Source organism: Tripterygium wilfordii, chromosome 10, assembly GCF_013401445.1.
Source record: "Tripterygium wilfordii isolate XIE 37 chromosome 10, ASM1340144v1, whole genome shotgun sequence".
In the NCBI taxonomy this organism is placed as follows: Eukaryota; Viridiplantae; Streptophyta; class Magnoliopsida; order Celastrales; family Celastraceae; genus Tripterygium; species Tripterygium wilfordii.
Genome location: NC_052241.1, coordinates 3,624,828 through 3,641,579, shown reverse-complemented (window position 1 = coordinate 3,641,579; position 16,752 = coordinate 3,624,828). Strand labels below are relative to the sequence as shown.

The 16,752-nt window shown below is 36.7% G+C and overlaps 1 protein-coding gene across 1 annotated transcript; it reads left to right on the top strand.

Moving 5' to 3' along the window:
• The first annotated feature begins 10,113 nt into the window (after positions 1–10,113).
• On the top strand, positions 10,114–12,530 carry LOC120007441 (cytochrome P450 CYP749A22-like). The gene is made up of 5 exons (XM_038857668.1): positions 10,114–10,644; positions 10,765–10,988; positions 11,087–11,319; positions 11,456–11,834; positions 11,908–12,530. The coding sequence occupies exons 1-5, from the start codon at positions 10,356–10,358 to the stop codon at positions 12,340–12,342; spliced, it is 1,560 nt and encodes a 519-aa protein (XP_038713596.1). The 5' UTR covers positions 10,114–10,355; the 3' UTR covers positions 12,343–12,530.
• The last annotated feature ends 4,222 nt before the right edge of the window (positions 12,531–16,752 follow it).

Below are 16,752 nucleotides of genomic sequence, written 5' to 3'. Positions count from 1 at the left end.
TTCGATCAAATGGTTGGAGAATAACTCTATTTATAGCGTTTGTGGTAACTCTTCACATAAGACATGTCTTTACAATGAATAATCATATCCTTACAATGAATGATCATGTCTTTACAATGGTGACTCTTCTTTAAAGACACCATAAAAGGACATATCTTTACAATATGAAGAGTTGCCTCCAAACCAATTAAAACATGTCTTTTAAAATGAAAGTGTATGTTAAAAAGTATGTCTTTTCAAAACAAAAATCAAAATAATTTTGAAAAATCTCTAACAATCCCCCACCATTTTTCAAAATAAGAAATGATGATTCTTTTTCTCTCTTGTCAGACTTAGTGCATAAATGAAAGGTGTCTTACGACTTGAACCAATCACTTAGTGACATGTATCAAAGTCAACCAAGATGCCTAGAGGACAATGCCTTGATCTAGTAATCTTATGCGATTGACCGAATACATTTCACACACTAGTCTTTTCTTACTTGTACTCAAAAAACCAACACGTGGATTGGCCTTGTGTCTATATCCTGGGTTCATGAGTGCTCTAGAGTTAAGTCCTTAACTCATAGAAGGCGGCACCACCTTCTACACTCATATAGGTAAACTTACACGGTAAAACCAAGAATGCACCTGAAGCTATAGCATTCCAACTACCCTTGTTTGTAAGCTTATTAAGAGTTAATTACTCAACCTCTTCCTTATTACAGCCAGGTACCAAATACTTCTTCCTTTGGATGGTAATATAAAATATAAGTGTTTACCAATCACGACATATGGTGTACTTTGCTCATTGAACTCAAAGACTTAATGTTTCAAGCGTTTGAGTTGAGTTTCGACCAAGAGTGATTGAATTAAATGGGCTTAAGTCCCATCCCTATTGATGTCCTCTTCACCAATTCCCTTGCAAGGCCTTTTGTTAAAGGATCTGTCAAGTTTTCACATAACTTTACATAATTTACAGTTATTACTCCATCTATTATAAGATAGCGTACATAACTATGTCTAAGACCTATGTGTCTAGACTTACCATATACACTTTATTGTATGCCTGTGAAAGTGTAGACTCACTATCACAATTTAAGGATATTGGAGGCATAGGTTTTGGCCATAGGGGAATCTCTACTAGTAAATTTCTTAACCATTCTGCCTCTTTTCCACAAGAAGCTAATGCCACAAACTTAGCCGCCATGGTTGAGTCAAAAATGCATGTCTGCTTCTTAGATGCCCAAGATACTGCTCCTCCACCTAAGGTAAAAATCCACCCACTTGTAGGAGAATGATCCTCATGCTTAGTTATCCAACTAGCATCGGTGATCTTCTAGAACCGAAGGATATCCACTATAGGTAATCCCATGGTCCATTGTCCCCTTAAGATATTTTAATACCCTATTAACCGCTTGCCAATGCATATGACTTGGTTTACTAGTATATCTACTAAGTTTACTAACAACATATGCAATGTCTGGCCTAGTACAGGTCATGACATACATTAAGCTGCCTATAACCCTAGAATATTCTAGTTGTGCCACTATTCGCCCTTCATTAGGATATAATTTAACTTGTGAGTCATAAGGTGTAGATACAGGTTTACAATCAAAGTGATTGAATTTCTTGAGAATTTTCTCAATGTAATGTGATTGGGTAAGTATTAGGTTATCATTCAACCTCTTGATCCTTATTCCCAATATCACATCAGCCACACTCATATCCTTCATATTAAAGCATGTACATAAAAACCTTTTGGTGCTTATAATAACTTCATGGTCAGTGCCAAAAATTAACATGTCATCGACATATAAACATATTATGACACCTCTATTTCCATTAAATTTACTATATATACACTTATCTGACTCATGCACCCTAAATCCATTTGACAATGTAACCTTGTCAAATTTTTCATGCCATTGTTTGGGAGCTTGTTTTAGACCATATAAGGACTTAACAAGTTTGCACACCTTGTGCTCTTGACCACGCACAACAAACCCTTCAGGTTGCTCTATGTAAATTTCCTCTTCCATATCACCATTCAAGAAAGCTGTCTTGACATCCATTTGATGAATTTTCAGCTTATGAATGGTGGCAAGTGCTATTAGCACTCTAATTGTGGAAATTCTTGCTACAGGAGCATAGGTATCAAAATAATCAATACCTACCTTTTGCGTGAACCCTTTGGCAACTAACCTTGCCTTGAACTTATCTATAGTCCCATCAACCTTCATTTTCTTCTTGAAAATCCATTTACAACCAATTGGTTTGAAACCAGGAGGCAAATCCGGACCACAAGAATCCATGTATTGTTACCTATGATGGAGTCCATCTCATCATTAAATGCTTCTTTCCAAAATGCAGAGTCTTGGGATTTCATTGCTTCCTCAAAGGTTAATGGGTCAGATTCCATGGTTAGTGATATCGCAGTTTGACGTTGAGGAGATTCCCTAGTTCCTTCAACTAAGTAGACTATAAAATCTGGACCAAAAGAATTCTCAATCCTATCCCTTTTACTGCTCCTAGGTTCAATGTTATCACTAGGTTTATTTGACTCATCTTGCTCTACAAATTCATTTTCATTAGTTTCTATTGCTAACCTATTGTTGTTATTGGATTTTGACTCATTTATAGATTCTTTGATCAAAGAAGATAATATATTCTCATAGAACACTGCATCTCGTGATTCAATGATGGTATTTATACCAATTGAATCATTTGGTTCTATTACAAGAAACCTATATGCTTTACTATGTAGAGCATACCCAAGGAATATACATTCTATTCCTTTGGTACCCAACTTCTTCCTTTTTGGATCAAGTAACCTCACAATTGCTCTACAACCCCAAGTTCTTAAATAACTTAGGTTTGATTTCTTCTTTTTCCATAATTCATATGGAGTGATATCTTTCTTCTTTAATGGTACTCTATTTAATATATGACAAGCCGTGAGTAATGCCTCACCCCAATAACCATTACTTAAACCAGAGTAACATAACATAGCATTAATCATTTCATTGAAAGTCCTATTTTTCCTTTCCGCTACTCCATGTTGTTGTGGTGTGTAAGGTGCAGTAAATTCATGTATAATACCAACATTTTCACAAAAATCAGAAAATTGATATTCACCTCCCCTATCTGACCTTAACCTTTTTATCTTAGCATTGCATTGATTTTCTACTTCAGTCTTATATATTTTAAACTTGTCTAAGACTTCATCTTTAGAATGCATAAGATAAACATAACAAAATTTTGAGTAGTCATCAATGAAAGTAACAAAATATTTCTTTCCACCTCTAGTAGGATTGCTATGCATGTCACATACATCACTATGAATTAATTCAAGTAGAGATGTTGTTCTTTCAACTTTAGGGAAAGGAGTTTTAGATATCTTAGTTTGCATACAAGTTCGACATTTATCAACTAAGTCAATTTCATACTTAGGAATTAGTGATAATTTAACCATATCATTCATTTTCCTAGTATTCACATGTCCTAAACGAGCATGCCATAAGGATAGAGAGTCAACAATATAAGCATAAATATTAGCTTTATTATTAATATTCATTTTGAACATGTCATTACAGTAATAACCCTTCCCAACAAAAGTACCACCCTTCGTAAGGACAAATTTGTCCGACTCAAAAACTAACTTAAAGCCATGCTTATTAAGCAAGCCTCCAGATACAAGATTCTTTCTAATCTCAGGAACATAGTACACATCATTCAGCGTAACAGTCTTGCCAGAAGTGAAATTCAAATCCACCTTTCCAATGCCTTTGACATTTGCGGAAGAGGAGTTTCCCATGTATAGAACAATTCCTTCTTCCACTGGTTTATATGTGGTGAACGAGCACACATGTCTTGTTGCTCCCGAGTCAATCCATCATTCACAAACATCTTCAAGGGTATTAGCCTCGGAGATTATAGCAGCGAAATTGGATTCCTTTGCCTCTTCTTTTTTCTTTTTCTTGGAACGACACTCATTTTTGAAGTGTCCGGGCTTGCCACATTTCCAGCATGTACCCCTCTTCATTTTCTTGGAATCTTTCTCCGGCCTCTGTTTGCGCTTCTTATTGGGTTGGGATTGCTTGCCATCATCCACTATGAGGACATTTGAAAGCTTAGTGCTTAGATTTTCCTTGCTTTCAAATTTTCTTGCCTCTTCCTCCAAACGGAGATGTTGACCTAATTCTTCGAGGGAAAGGTCTTCCTTCTTATGTTTATGACTTTTCTTAAAGTTTTTCCAAGAAACAGACAATTTGTCTATTATGGCAGGCACGACAAAAGATTCGTCCATATGAATGTTCTTTTGTTTTAGTTGGTCAATAACATGTTGAATTTCATGCAATTGATCAACGACAGGCTTGTTATCTACCATATTAAAATGCATAAATTGACTTACTAGAAACTTTTTGCTTGTCGCATCCTTAGCCAAATATTTTGCTTCTAGAGTCTCCTCGATAGGTATGATAATACCTATTATTTTTGGTAGAAATCTCCCCCTCTTAAGCTTCCTTTTGATAAATAATGCGTATGTTTACATGTTGATTTGTATTTTTATAGGTTAATTGCGGATTGTATCAAAAAGTGGAAAAAGGGGCTGAAATAGGCACGACTAGAGAAAGAAAAAGTCTTCAAGCTGTTCTGGGCGAATTTTAGTCACGCCTAGGCTTCATCATTTGCGCCCAGTCCAGGAGGAAGAGATTTTGTGGGTGAAGAAGTATGCCTAGGCTTACGCCTAGGCGAGGTGCGTCTAGGCGCATGATTTGTGCATGCCCAGGATAATTTCATTCGCCCAGTCCCGGAAGCAATGATTTGAAGGGAACATAACTTAAGAGGCTCACGCCTAGGAGCACGCCTAGGCGCACGCCTAGGCGTGAATTCAACACGCCTAGGCGCAAAAAGCAACTTCAAGGCGCGTAGTCGCTTTCCTTATGACAGTATTTGCCCCCACTAAATGGTTACACTAGGTTACAGCAAATCCGCCTCCAGGATACAATGAAGCTTGGTCTATGGACCACCTTCTTCTTGGTGCAATGGCCGTAGAAGGTCAGAGTACTTTGAGAATAATCAAGAGAAAGAAAAATGATTGTCTTTCTATTTTTGCAGCAATAGAAAAACAATAGAAAAACTTTTATGAAGAGAGAATGGGAGAAAGTTGATAGGAAAAATTCGATCAAATGGTTGGAGAATAACTCTATTTATAGAGTTTGTGGTAACTCTTCACGTAGAACATGTCTTTACAATGAATAATTATGTCTTTACAATGAATGATCATGTCTTTATAATGGTGACTCTTCTCTAAAGACACCATAAAAGGACATATCTTTACAATATGAAGAGTTGCCTCCAAACTAATTAAAACTTGTCCTTTAAAATGAAAATGTTAAAAAGTATGTCTTTTCAAAACAAAAATCAAAATAATTTTGAAAAATCTCTAACAGGATTTAGTCAAATTTTATTGGTCAATATATTTTGACGTGGAATTTTTTTTTAAAAAAATGATGTAACATTAAGTTAGCAATAAAATATGTAATATTTTTATCAACTTTAAATTGAAAATATCCATTCTCTCTCCTTCCTCACGCTCCCTTAGTCTCTCTGCCGTTGCAATTTGCCCTTCCTTTAAGTAACTTCTTGGTAGCAGGTTGAAATCTTCACTTCCTGAGTAGTCATGTTTGGCCCTGGAAATAAAGTCTCAAACACACCAATGCTTTGTGAACCCATTGAGATCTGTAGCCACAAACTCATTGACATCAGCAGCCATGGTGAGATAAAGAGAAGATACACACTAGCTTCTTAGTTTTGATTTGCTTGACTTCGTGCTTTGCCACCATCCCATCCAATAAGAGAAGATACATTCATTTGGATCTACATAGAAGGATGGCGGTGGTTACTTTTCCTCTATCTTTCTATACATATGTATTTGCTTTAGATATGTTTTGTATTTGTTGTGGTATATTGTTCACAACACATAGATCGAATTTGACGGTGATGGAGGCGTGGATTTTGGCGCAAGGAGGAAGGCGGCGAGTTAGTAGCTGAAGGATGGGCGAAGCAATGCTCATGTCGACGATGAGATAAATATGGGTTAAAAGAGAAAGTAAAGTTAGAGAGAGATAGATGAGAGAAGGCTCCAAATCCCTAACCCCATGCCACATCAACAGCCATGTAAGTATATCCTGATTTGGAATCTAAGTTGTTAACCACATAGGCACATATAATTTTACAATCATTAACCATAACCCACATCAGCATTGACCTTGTTCATTACTGTAGTAATTCTGACCGAATCCCCTAATTGTCTCATTTTGGAACAATGGGTGACCACTTTGTAACAAAAAATCTTTTGATGCTAAATGTGAACGAAACCAATCTTTCAGTGATTAAAAGTATAATTAACCCCACATGTTTAATTCAAAATGGCATAGCTTAGTGATGTGTTTCTTGAATTGAAATGTAGTTAAGACATAAATGAACATATCATATTGAGAGTGATTCATCAAATTTCATCTGATTTGTTGTAAATCCACACACCCATACATACCAATAATATTGTTCACTTTGGGTTGTCCGGTTTTCGTGGATATATTGGGCCCACAAAGGGTTATCTGGTTCTCGTGCATACATTGGTTCCCTTGAGCCTTCTCACTTGATGGTACATTGATACTTGAGTTTATAAACCACACATGGTTGGGATAACCAACATATGTGGGATATTGTTTAATACTCCCTCGTACTTGTGGGCAAGGTTATGCCAAGACCCAACAAGTACTGGAGTAGAGGTAATGTCCAGCTAGCTCGAATTGCTTCGATACCATGTTGGTAATCAATTCACCATATACATCTGTCGTATGCCCATTGATTCTCACATGATATTAGAGCATTTTTTCAATCCACAGGACCTCCACCCGATGGCGTTTGAGTCACATGTCGGCCTTTCAGATATGGACCAACCACAAGGTGAGGGGTAGTACATGGATTCTAACCCATATAGTTCACTTGTTGGTCTCGCATAGCTGAGTCCACAAGTGTGAGGGAGTGTTAGATGAAATGTCGCACATTGCTTGGCTCAAGCCAAGTGATGTCGTTTACAAGTTGAAAAACAATCTCAACCACTTGAGGGCCCTTTTAGGGACAAAACTCACTTGGGCCTTGGGCCCAATGTGGGACAATACCTCAAGTGTTGTTGGACCCAACATTTCTTCTCTACCCATTCTTCAAATTATCACATGATTGTTGTTCAATTTTATGCATGAAGCTACTGTATATGTGTAGAGTTGAAACTGTGATAGTTGAGCTTTCACCTCTAAGTTGAATGACCATAAGAATGAATCTTGCTGTGAAATTTGATATGGACATTCAAATGTGCTTATTATGATTTATCATACATAAATTTTAATTTATTGAATTTTATTTCTATATGATTGACCCAAGGGCAAGGCATGAAACTTTCACAAACTTATAAGCCAAATGGGATGTCGATACACCAAATTATTTGTAGGTACAATCTTGTAAAGGTTCAAATATGTCTAGAATTCAGAATTGTTGAGGAATTGAGATCCGGTTTCCAAGAATGAGTTTAGAGCTCTAGAAAATCATAAAAAATCCTATGTTTGCCTTTCCACTAAGGACTTGATGTGATGATTGAAACGAGCCTTAGGACTATGCATTAGGTACATATGAAAGCTCTATAACCAGTCATTGAAGTGAAATTGCATGAAATGGAGAAAAAGATTATTTTTGGGTTCAGAGACAAACTGAGATCACTCGGGGTTTGTTTGAGATCGATTGGAAATTATTGAGATTGATCAGAATATGATGCAAAGAGAAAAAGAAGAGAGGGAAAAGTACTAAAAGGAGAAGAGGCCACATCATCTATTTCCATATATGGACCAACATGTGAATTAGCTTTGCACTTCATTCTTCTTATGGTATAAGACATGTTTGGCTTTCTACACTCAAGACTTGAGCTACAATGAAGATTATCTTGATGCAACCAAACGTGGCTTACGCCTGAAGATATTATTTGATTTGAGTTGATTATACTTTTCATCACGAAAGATATGGGTCGTTCACTTTTAGAACCGAAAGATTTTTTGTTACAATGTCATCATCCATTTTTCCAATGAAGCAAAACAATCACTCAAGCAGATTTTATACAGTGCCAGTCAAATGTCCCATTGATGTGGCACTAAGTCAACAAATTTTGGTCAAAAATGCTTATGTGGTTCTAGATCAACGCTTTTTTTTTTTAAAAAAACTTCTATTCAACTTCACACAAAAATATTTTAAGTCAAAAACTTCATCTCTGACCACAAGAGGTTCATTTTTAGTATCAATGGAGTATAAACTCCATCCTTCTCTATCTATGTTTTCCTATGGAGAGTAGCAAAGAAAACAACAAATCCACTTACCTCTATGAATCCACTTCCTCAACTTCATCATTCTCCAACAATTATCTTTTTTTCTAGATCCATATCTACAAGGGTTTCCATTCCTCTCATATACCCAAAATCAATATCTGCCTTGTCTAGATCCAGATATTCCGCCTCCAAACAATCATCCCTTTGCCATAATTTGGGTTGTGAAAGAAGGTGAGAGAGATAGAAGGAGAGTGAGGAAGGAGAAAGAATGGATAGATTTTTTATTTGAAAATAAGAAAAATAGTATATATTGCCACATGTATATTTTGATTATTTATTGTTGGTTTAACGCCACATATCCATTGGCCCTACCCGACAGTGTAGCAATTCTGATCGAGTGATTGTTTTGTCTCATTTTGAAAAAATGAGTGATGACTTTGTAACAAAAAATTTTTGGGTGCTAAAATTGAGATACTCCTATCTTTTGGTGATGAAAAGTATAATTAACCCTATTTGGTTTCTTGGAGCTAAAATGGAGGGACAAGATCAAATATGGTACAAGTCATTAGTGGTCCAAAATTAAAAAAAAAGTATCAATGGTTCAGATTTAGAAGTACACATTGATCCAATGGTCAACATGAAAAAGTTATCATGCTCCTACCTTCTTACAAGTCTCCAACGGTTGGAAAATGTGTGATAGAGATTTGTTTTGTTTGAGTCACGAAGGGCCAAGATTTATTGGAAGATGGAAGACCAAGATTGAAAGATTGAAGTTGATCCAATGGTGAAAATTGTGTAGGGAGAAATCAAATTAGGGTTCTCCTTTATTTGGAGAATTTGGAGAAGGAAATTGAAAAATATCTTTGAGAGAAATTATTGCTATCAAGTTCATCAATCATCAAGCTTATTTGCCATTGCTACTACAATTTCATCATCAAGTGAAAGATCTTCTCCATTTAAGCCTCTAATACTCAAGGACTTCTGACTAATCTTGTTTTTACAAAAGGGAAGTTCCTACATCTTTTAGGTTTTGCTTACTTACAATCAAAATCTCTCTTATTCTTAAAATCATATCCTACCCTTCGGAGTATTGTTGTAAAATCATATCTTACCCTTCGGAGTATTGTTGTATTGAGAGAGTTCCACACCAAATAGCCTAGTGTTAACTTGTGAGAACCCTATTCTTCAAACCTTGATAAAGTCCCTTGTGAAGGGCAAAGTGTATTATTGAGTTTGGGGGTGTGCAAATAATCCTTTGTGTAAAGAGTTTTGTGGGGCTCTCAAAACCACATCTTAATGGAGTTGGGAAAAACATAGGTTGACAAACCTAGGTAGTAGACGTAGGAGAAAGGTTCTCCCAACTCTTTTATCTGCTTATGCTTTTGATCATATTAGGGAAGACAAATTCAATTTGGCTTTGTTGATGGAGAGAGATTGCGATTTTGTCATGAACTGCACGCAATGAAGAGATTTGTCCAGCCATTATTCAATCTTTGCACGGCTGCTAGATCATCCACATATCATCTAGCCATATGTGGTTTTCAACACTGGCCGTATGTCTACTTTTTCTATAACAAATAGGCTCTGTAAACAATTGTGGACAAAATGCATCCAAATGCAGACTTTATCGGATGTTCCCAAACTGAAAATTTTGGACGACAAAATTTTCACTGTTAAAACTTCCAAATTCAAACTTAATCTTTTTTTTCATCATTTCAGTTGGAGAAAGAGGCATTTTTAAGCATCTCGACCAGAATTGGCGCAAGAGAAGAGATGCCAGAGTTGACTTTAATTGTAATGACTTTAGTGGGGTCCTGAGAGCCATTCATTGGAACCTTATCTGCCATTAGTACAACAAAGAAAGCAATACAGTGAAATTGAGCAGCAACCTTGTTTTTCTTTTGGGCATCAATCCAAGCCTTCATACAAAAAAAAATTCCTCTCACTTCCAAATCAGAAAGCAGACAATACAGTAAAATTGAGCAGGAACTAAGAACAAATGAGCCCATTCCAGAGAAGTCTAGCAATCCTTCTTTCAAGCTCTTTTTTCTTGTACCTTGTATTCATTTTGATCAAGTTCCTGTACAAAGTATGGTGGACTCCATTCCGGATACAGTCTCTCATGGCTTCCCAGGGTATCAAAGGTCCTCCTTACAGATTCCTGCATGGAAACACTAAAGCAATTCACAGGATGAAACAAGAATCATTAGCCAGACCCATGAAGCTTCTATCACATGACATATTCTCCTATACCCAGCCTCACCTACACTCATGGTTCAAGAAATATGGTAAGAGTATATCTTTTTCCCCTTTCAATTTCAATTCTACAGTAGGCTCACATAACATGATCATGAACATAGGTTTAGAACAAATTGAATGAACAAATATCTGTTTCTCGGTGTAAACAGGGGTGAATTTTCTTGTTTGGTTTGGTCCTCAAGCGTCCCTGGTAGTTTCAGAACCGGAGATGATCAAAGAGATACTGAAAAATAAAGATGGAGATTATCCAAAAATAGATGTCAATCCTTATCTGAAAAAGTTACTAGGAAATGGCGTCGCGTCATCCAATGGTGAAAAATGGGTTAAAATGAGGAAACTCGTGAGCCATCCTTTTCATGCAGAAAGCATAAAAGTGAGTTACTGATAATACCATTTCTACTGTTGCAGTTTTTGAATTGTTGTTATGATGTTGAACTGTTAAAAGAGATGTTAAACAAGTATTTTTTGCAGAATATGATACCGGCTATGATTGCTAGTACTGAAATGATGCTGGAGAGGTGGAAAACTCATGAAGGCAAAGAAATAGACGTGTTTGAAGAATTTCAGCTATTCACGTCTGAAGTGATTTCAAGGACTGCTTTTGGAAGTAGTTACATAGAAGGGAAAAACATTTTTGAGATGTTAAGCAAGTTGGGTGCCATAATATCAAGAAATGCTCATAAAGTCAGATTTCCAGGCATCAGGTAAGCAGATAGACGGATTGGAAACTATATATGAACTATAATATCTTGACTAAGCCTTTGGGATTCATTTCAACTTCTAACAAGCAAAGGCAGATACATTTTCTACTCAATGTTTGACCCCTTTTTGTTTGTGCAGTAAGATATATAAAAGTAGAGATGAAATTGAAGCACAGAAGCTGCAAGAAGGAATAAGAGAATCCATACTAGAGATAGTTCAAAAGAAAGAAGAGAATGTGAGGTCAGAAAAACTCGATGACTTTGGAAATGATTTTCTTGGGGTTTTGATGGAGGCATTTCATGAAAAGAACGAATCGAAGAAAATTTCAGTTGCAGATTTGATTGATGAGTGCCAGACATTTTATATGGCTGGACAAGAAACAACAAACGCCTTGCTTGCTTGGACTATCATGCTCCTAGCAAGCCACCCAGACTGGCAAGAGGAAGCAAGAAAGGAGGTGCTCATGATTTTTGGCCAGCAGAATCCAAATTCAGATGGCATTGCAAAACTAAAGATAGTAAGTAACACAATCTTTTAATTTTTCCATTGATTACAGCATAGTAATTGTTTTCATTTTCTTTACTTTGCAGATCGGTATGGTGATAAATGAAACACTACGGCTATATCCTCCTGCTTTGGGGTTCCATAGAAAAGCCAATAGAGAAGTTCAACTAGGAAAACTCACTCTGCCTGCTGGTATCCTGTTTCATATCCCAATTCTAGCACTTCATAATGACTCTAATAGATGGGGAGAAGATGCCCATTTATTTAAACCAGAGAGATTCTCAGAAGGGGTTGCTAAAGCAACAAACAATGACATGGCTGCATATTTTCCATTCGGCATTGGGCCTCGAATTTGTGTGGGCATTAATTTTGCCATCCATGAAGCAAAAATTGCTCTCTCAATGATATTACAGCGCTACAGCTTCACTCTCTCCCCGGCTTATGTGCATGCCCCACAACAAGTTCTTACACTTCGTCCAAAGCATGGAGTTCAGGTAATTCTTCACTCATTGAAGAGCTAAGATTAGAGTTTTTGTTACAATGTGCACTCAAGTTCAGAAGATCTTTGTGGAAATCATGTAACAAAGAAGCTTTGGATAACGCAACTAAGATTACTAGTATTATATGTCCAAATGGTAAGCTTGTATTATGTCTTTCTTGGTTAAAAAAAAAAAAAAGAATAAAAGGTGACACCAACTATTCAGACCAACATTCTAATGCACAGGGCATCAGCTTATCAAAGAATGCCTAATTGTAGGCAACTTAAAACATTGAGCAAGAAAAGAGTTAATCTTGCAAGATAAAAACAAAAATAAGTATAAAAATCAAACCTTTGCGGCGAATTTTTACTATCCTCCACAGCGGCTGCTTCTTCCTGTTCCACATGCAGTACTTCTTCTCATCGCAATTTGTTATCTTCTCAATCATTCCTTTCATCCTCTTCTGCAGCCTCTGTAATCATGACTCCCACGTATGGGGAAAAGATGTTCATTAATTCAAACCAGAGAAATCTCAGAAGGGGTTGCTAAGGCCACAAACAATAATATGGCAGCATATTTTCAATTTGTGCTCTTTCTATGATACTACAGTGCTACATGTTAAAATATCCCACCTCGGTGGGTAATTCCAACCATGTGTGGTTATAAACCCAAGCCCACCCCTTAACGAATAACAAGGCCTTTTCTCAAGCTTAGTGAGTTGGCATTTGACCCGACGTAGTGAGTTTACAACACTACAGCTTCACTCTCCCGTTGTTTGAGGGTGTGGATTTATAACACTACGGCTTCACTCTCCCCAGATACTACAGCGCTACAGCTTCACTTTCCCCAGCTTACGCCCATTCCCCCGTATCAGGTTCTTAAAATTTGCCCACGGCATGGATTTCAGGCAATTCTTCAATCATTGAAGAGTGAACTTTGTAGTATCTTGAGCACAACGTGAGAAAATCCTACAGGTATTTGGTTGTCGATAATCATCTTTCAAGTTTCAAACAAAGCAATTAAGCAATCCTCAAACTTTCTCATTGGCATTTTAACAAACACATGGTTAAAATATTTTCCTTCCCACTGACGATGTCAAACTATTGATATCGAAAATAAGACTGACCCTAATTAGTCAAGCAGACTCCTTCTTGCGAATGAAAACCTTCAGCACAAAATTTTACTACGAAGGATTGCTCGATATTTGAAGCTTTCCTTCTCTAATTAAGCAATTGACACTGCAAGATTCAAAATGGAGATTTACCTAATGCTTGAGGTCCCATTTCTATATGAGTTGATGAGGTCAAATTATAGTAGGAGTAAGTCTCCCTTTTTTTATCTTCAAGAGGATTTCTCGTAGGGTAGATTCCATCCAGATTCCTTTCTTAATGGGAGTTGAACTCTGTTTAGAGCTGGTGTCATTTTTGAATAAAGATTCAAGGATGTGTCGAGCTGGTACCTCGATAAGTCGCCAAGCAGCCTTTTCGATTGGTGTCAAGGTACTTCCTCAGCTTATGTCGAGGTATTTCCTTGAGCTTCAACATGAGCACCATTCGCACATTTGTGTACCACGTATCAACGTCTTATTGGAGGGCTTATTTGGTAATATCAATCGACAAATTATACTTTTCGTCACCGAAAGATAGGAATCATTCACTTTTAGCACTAAAAGATTTTTTGTTACGTCATCACTCATTGATTTAAAATAAGACATTTAAAAGATTCGATCAGAATTGCTACAGTAATGGGCATGGTCAATGCTTAGTTGGCAAATAATCAACATTTGCAAAATTAGTTGTGCTTATTTGGATGACAAGTTGCCACCCAACTCAGCACTTGCTTGTATGTCACTTAAAAAAAATATATACGAAACAACACTTCCTCTCTCTCATCGCCTTCTACAACTTTACTTTCTCTGTACCATCTCATCTATCTCATCGTCAATCTACGCATCATCGTTGCCGCTGTCTTTAGTTGTGTCTTTGCAGATGCAGTGATACATGGAATTGGGTGTAGATTTTGAGAGTCAAAATCTAGAGAGAAGAAGTATAACAAACAAGAAAGTTCTAGAAAATTCTGGGTAAATGAAAAGGTTGGTGATGATCTTCAACAATGGTCCCGATATGTAGGAGCTTCTCAACATCAAACGGATTCTCACCATCGCTCCTAGAGCTACTCGACATTTATAGAGACCTCAACCTCTTCGTGCTTGGGTTTCCAGGCGATTTGGGCTCCCGCTTCCATCTCTTCCATTTACAGTAGATTAGCTTCGTCATTGTGAGCTAAGTAATTACAATAGATGAGCTTCGAGAGATTGTGAGCTAAATGATTACAGTAGATGAGCTTCGTGAGAATGTGAAAAGAAGTGAATAACCCTAAAAATAATAAATGGTGTAGATTACAATCGTATGAATCTAATGGTGACAACAAAATTAAAACTAAAAATAATATCAATATATATTTAATATATATCAATAATCGATAAAATTCTCGATGTTAGAATTTTGATTACCGTTACCAATACAGAAGTCAGGGAAAAACTTACCATGCCGACAAATTGATAACGGTATACCACTGCAGTGTCAGTTTCGATAATCAAAAGTTCAATAACGGCACGGTAATCGATATTTTATCAATACCATAATAGTTTAATCCAAACATGGTGGAAGTTTTACCCCTCCTTTATCCTTAACTCTGTACCAAAAGCTAGAGCAACCACAATGGTGCAATGCTATGGGGAACAACAAAACGTAAGGAGACGTGTTTTGCTAAGATGGCTGAGAATTGAAATGAAATGTTACATGTATCGGTACAATAGTGTAAATTTGCTTGCTTGATTTTTGATGTAATAGAGGTGGAGCCCAGTATTGATTTTTAGTATAATTGTAGTGTGGTTTAAGTGGGGCCATGTTTGAAGCCAACATGGAGGCCAACCATGTTCCATGCCTCCATGCTTGGATCAGTGGCGTATCTGAGTTTATGGGAGCCCTGAGCGAACTCTAAAAAAGGGGCCCCTTAATTTTTTTTTCCGTTATTATCATATAGTTTTTAAAAGTTTAACAATATTCTATATACAATCCATGCATTTGAAAAACCACCATCCATTGTTTGTAAGTGATTTAGTATTTCAATAGGCTTTTTTATTTATTTAGGTAAAATGTTACACAAAACTTTGAATTCTAAAGCTAAATCTCTTCCATCAATATCATAAAAATTTTAAAAATGTCACACTTTAAAAAGGTCTTTTGATTTTTGAAGAGGCTTTTGATTTTTTTTTCTTAATTTCTTTATGACCTGGTCTAACTTCTAGAGTCTAAAACCTAAAGTGGTATTTCTTACTTTCTAATTGGGTTGGGCCCATACTTTTGTTAGTTTGTTTTAATTCTCAATTCCCTTTGGGCTTTATATGTAATATTTATGAGCTTTAAAATAGTTTGATATTGGTTTTAAAATAAACTATCCTATAAGGCTATAACTAAAAATTTTCAAAATTGGGGGCCCCGGGCGAGGGCCTAGCTTGCCCAGGGCCGCCCCTGGCTTGGACCAACAAAATGGGACAACAATTTGCACCATTAGAAGCATTTTTTTACATGGTCCATTAAACAAGATAACAAACATCATCCATGGGTCATTAAAAAGTAATCATTTGCAATGGTGTTTAGACTAATTGGGTCAACAAAAACTTGGAAAACGTGTAAAGTAGGGTATGAGTGGGAAGGGAAATGTGGTATGCTACAATAGTGTAATTTTGATGATCCATAAAGTACATTTTTTACAATACTTTTGATAAAGAGAGAATGAGATTGGTAGAGATAGAATGAGATTTGTAGAGAGAATATGTAAATTGGGACTCAAATATGATAAAAGTAGCCAACATATAGGTAAACCAATGTGCATGCCGTACCACTTTGCCCTTCAAAATGACACAGTAAAATGCCACTTCTGTATCCATTCATTCATCCATGCCCCAACAAATTTCACTTGTCCCCCATCCATGCCCTAGCAAATTATCATTGCTTGTAGCTGTTTAAGAGCAACCACAATAGTGTAAATTTGTTGGGGCTAACAAAATGTTTTGATATAATGATGTTGATGGCTTGATTTTTATTGTAATAGATGTGAGACCCAATATTGATTTTTGTATAGTTGTTAGTGTGGGCTAAATGGGGCCTATTTGTTGGTGCCAACATGGAGGCCAACCTTGTCCCATGTCTCCATGCTTGGCCCAACAAAATGGGGACAACAATTTGTACCATCATACACATCTATTCCCATGTTGGGCCAATAAAACACACTTTTTACTCATTCATGCCCCATTAGATGTGGTGTGCACCAGTGAGTGTAACATTTTGCCAAATTGAACATTAAGGTAAGAAATTTGTTGGGGCGAGTGGATTTTCGTTGATTTTTGATAGATTGTGTGGAGCTTGATCATAGGCCGGATGGGCAAAT

Coding starts and splice junctions, on each gene's coding strand:
- LOC120007441 (XM_038857668.1), top strand. CDS start 10,356: ATGAGCCCATTCCAGAGAAGTCTAGCAATCCTTCTTTCAAGCTCTTTT. Junction 10,645..10,764: donor CTCATGGTTCAAGAAATATG/GTAAGAGTATAT, acceptor CGGTGTAAACAG/GGGTGAATTTTCTTGTTTGG. Junction 10,989..11,086: donor TTCATGCAGAAAGCATAAAA/GTGAGTTACTGA, acceptor TATTTTTTGCAG/AATATGATACCGGCTATGAT.